Source organism: Ceratina calcarata, unplaced genomic scaffold, assembly GCF_001652005.2.
Source record: "Ceratina calcarata isolate Rehan_Ccalc_2016 unplaced genomic scaffold, ASM165200v1 scaffold476, whole genome shotgun sequence".
In the NCBI taxonomy this organism is placed as follows: domain Eukaryota; kingdom Metazoa; phylum Arthropoda; class Insecta; order Hymenoptera; family Apidae; genus Ceratina; species Ceratina calcarata.
The window spans coordinates 43,609-47,344 of NW_017171786.1; the positions used below are offsets into that span (position 1 = coordinate 43,609).

Genomic DNA, 3,736 nt, shown 5'->3' on the forward strand with positions numbered 1-3,736 from the left:
TAGTGTTTCCCAATATGGTGCCCATGCCCCACATGGGGACAATTTGATTGTTAATGGGGTAAATTCGAAAATGGACCTGTCCAAAATTTTGTAATTACTTTTCCTCTTTACTTGTAACATAATAAGAGATTCCTCCAAATCTTTTTGGGGGGGAGGGCCGATATTTTATTCGTATGTTACATTTATTCAGTGAACGTAACTAACGACTAATTGCTTTCTTTTCTCTAACATTCAAAGAATTTGTTAGTCATATTCGCATGCAACTTTTCTTTCATATATTATCTTCTCATGACGAGCGCGTTAGAAGGGCACGACAACGCACGAGGCAGTTGTCACGCTCCTGGCCGCCCGCTATACGAGCGCCCTTATTGGGTTTTTCGTAAATAACTCAACAACCACGCCTCGGACAACATTTTGACAAAGGAAAATATTGTTTAAAATCACCTCAGTGCCTCCCCATTTCCTGGTCTAACACTAGTTCTGGGACACCCTGTATAATAGAAGAAAGACGGATATATCCGTAATTGTGGAGTCGTAGAAAATCGTGGTTCCACGATTTCGTTACGTCGTTGAAAATTTTCAGTTCGATTGTGACTGCCTAAGGTGGGCCATATCATAACAGCGATCAAACATTGCATGGATGAATGCTTTGATTTATGACAGAGGAATTCTCTGTCGTAATTACTTTTCGAGAACAGCGAGTCTGAGTTTTTCAGTCAGCTGGACGTACGATTGCTGTGATCAGTGTGGCTTTCGCACCTGAACGGTTTACGTTGCATGAAATAAATGCATGAATTAGACACTTTTACCGAGATTGCGGACATGTGGCGGTCGAATCTCTTTGCCTTTGGTGGTAAAAAGTGCTGTTTGAGACCCAATTAAATCGGAATTGCCTTACAACCAAGGCCGTAACGCGTTTTTGTTGTGCGAGTGCTTCTAACCCAGGATCAGGGATACCAGAATGTAGGATTTCTCCTCTTCCCGAGCTGTCTCCCACTATTTTTTTTTGCCCCCACTTACGTTACCCATGATCATTGGGAACATGTCTAATAATGCCATATGTAAGTGGGAAGAGCACATTGAGCACACAGCAGCATGCAGTAGTAGGGAGAGCTCGGGAAGAGAAGAAATCCTACATTCTGGCATCCCTGCCTAGGAGCTACGCTCCACAAGTGTATGCGCCACAGGGACAGCATAATTTTTCCCTCGGCCGGAAAGTGGGGACGACGCGACCATGGTGGGGACCAATACTTGGTGGGGGTATGCTAGGCATGGTCAGCGAAGGCGCATGAGGAGAATAGTAGTGGGGATCGAAATACGGGCGAAAAAGAGGGGAAGCGAGTCGTGCGGGAAAAATTATGCTGTCCCTGTTACGCCACCTGGTGGCTTGGAGACAGGATGTTAAGGTTGGTTAAGGTTAAGAGTCCCGCTCTGCGGGGCGAGTCCCCAGCAAGACACGCAACGATTCGGAGGGCACACACGAGGTTAAGGTTTAAGGATATTCTAGAAAAGAGCGTACGGTTTTTCTTGCTCCTTTCCTTGGACTCCTGGTTGTCGAAGTTGATCGGTAGACCGGTAGTCTACGCGATACAGTTCCCTATCCGAGGTTTTCGGGATTTGGAAAGCTTGTATAAGTCGGTAGAGAATTGTGGTTTGGAATAACGTATTCGACGCAAACTCGCTTGGGTTCTTCAACGGGTTTTCGAGCATTTTCACGATCGAAACCCAGCGGTGGTAACTTCCGATTGGAATTCAGAGTTTGAGCAGTCTATAACTGCAGTCTGTGATTTTGTAAGAAAGGGCCAGGCATCGGGTGTGACGATTACTCGTTCGACAAGTGAAAGTTATTCCATTCTGCTCGCTCACGAGAATTACAAAAATCTATTCTTGTGTCGAGCACTGGAGGTACTAAGAATCCCGCTTCATTTATACAGTCTATTAACTCCTGCGAATGGAATTATCTCATAAATAGTTGTCTGAATGTATGTCAACATGCATCACTAACAATTCTCATTTTTTCATCTTTCGGAGACCAGTGATTGAGTTTCTTGGCAGGTCCGCACAGCAGGAATCGCAAGTTGCTTCGTCGCTCCTGAACACTCAAATTCTTTCTTTTAATGAATTGAGTTCATTTTTAAATTAAATCGAGTGAATTTGTTTTTTAAACCCATTTCTCACTCCAGACTCCCGGTAGGACTTTTAATCCCTAAAAGTGATTCTTCAATAATAAGTGTTAAAAATTGAATACTTAATTTTCTTTGTTTAGTTAATTCGTTAATTATTGGTTCTACGAAGAAATGTTGTTAACGTGAATTGAAGGTACTACTGATATCTACGAAAAAGATCAATTATGTTTTTCGATAATTCAAATTATTGTAAGATTTTTTGAGTAATCGTCACGAATATCAAACCGATTCAATATTAGAGGATTTCTAGAGAGAGTAGCAGTTTATTGTTAATAACTCATTAATTATGGAACGTAGTGGAAAAGATCTTAAACAGAAGTTGGTAGGTACTTCTATCGTCTACAAATCAGGTCATACGCAATTTTCTTGCAGCTCGAATATTTTTTGGATAATCATCAAAAGTATGAAACACTAGCTTCTAACTAATAGATATACGATTTAATTGTAAATAACTCGTTAATTATTGATGCTAGCAAAAAGGTTTTAAATATAAGTTGTAGGTACTTCTATCACCTACAAAAAAGTCATTTACAATTTTTTCGTAAATCCAATATTTTCTGAATAATTTTCAAAAGCATCAACGCAGTGTGCAATTCTACTCATTCGCAATTGACTGATAAATGATAATTGATAATGATAGCTACGGCGTTGCATTGATAAGAAACTGATAAGAGACTCGTTAAATTGACTGACAATAAACATTGTTCAGTGCTAAAGTTGGTACAACTTAGGTGAATTTTCTATTTCGTTAAAATTCTTTCTATTAAAGCATTTTTATTGGACGTTGTTGTTATTAATTTATTCTATCATGTGGTGTAATAAATTGTTCAACAAAATTTTAGACAAGGAGACGTTGGAAAATTATGTTGATTTGACGTATTTAAGAAAAAGCGAAATACGTCGGTAATTAATTCATTGATTGAACGATTTCTATTATTAATTTGTGAGGAATGTGACTAATTATTATTGTTTTTTTAGCATTGTGAAACTACTTCATGATATAAATCCTGGGACATTGGTGAAAAATATTCAGCATCGATTTACTTTGGAAGAAATTGATATTATCTTACCACAAATTCAAGTAAATTTTTCAAAGAATTGTTTAAACTTGCCATTTTTATGGTATTTAATTTCTTCAATTCAGTTAGGTCAAAAATGATGAAAAGATTCAGAGTGATAACCAATGATAGACTGAATATTGCTGCATTTTTCAGATTTCTTTAATGCAAATACGAATTGTACAAAATTCTTAAATTTAGAGATTGCAAGGTCATAAATCGTTTATACAATTTTACTTGAAAGTAAGTTTAATGAATATTATTAAACTTTTATTTTAGTGTTCCCCGTTTCGCGATTCTATATATCGTGTCTTTTCATCGAAAAAGGATAATTTACTAAGTTTGGAAGATGTTTTGGACCTGTGCTCTGCCTTTTCGGAAAACTGTCCAGTTGACGTTCAAGCCTCCTGGGCTTTTCAAATTTTTGGTAATAATTTATATTGTTTATTTAATGTAAAATACGTAATACAATCGTTATCGTTACACACAAAC

At 37.8% G+C, this 3,736-nt stretch overlaps 1 protein-coding gene across 1 annotated transcript; it reads left to right on the top strand.

The window, feature by feature from the left end:
* Positions 1-2,994: 2,994 nt before the first annotated feature.
* LOC108627533 (calcium and integrin-binding protein 1) lies at positions 2,995-3,671 on the top strand (the record flags this gene model as incomplete). The annotated part of the gene is made up of 3 exons (XM_018028818.1): positions 2,995-3,089; positions 3,165-3,267; positions 3,524-3,671. Coding segments are annotated over exons 1-3 (346 nt in total), but the record flags the coding sequence as incomplete, so codon positions are not given.
* Positions 3,672-3,736: the final 65 nt, after the last annotated feature.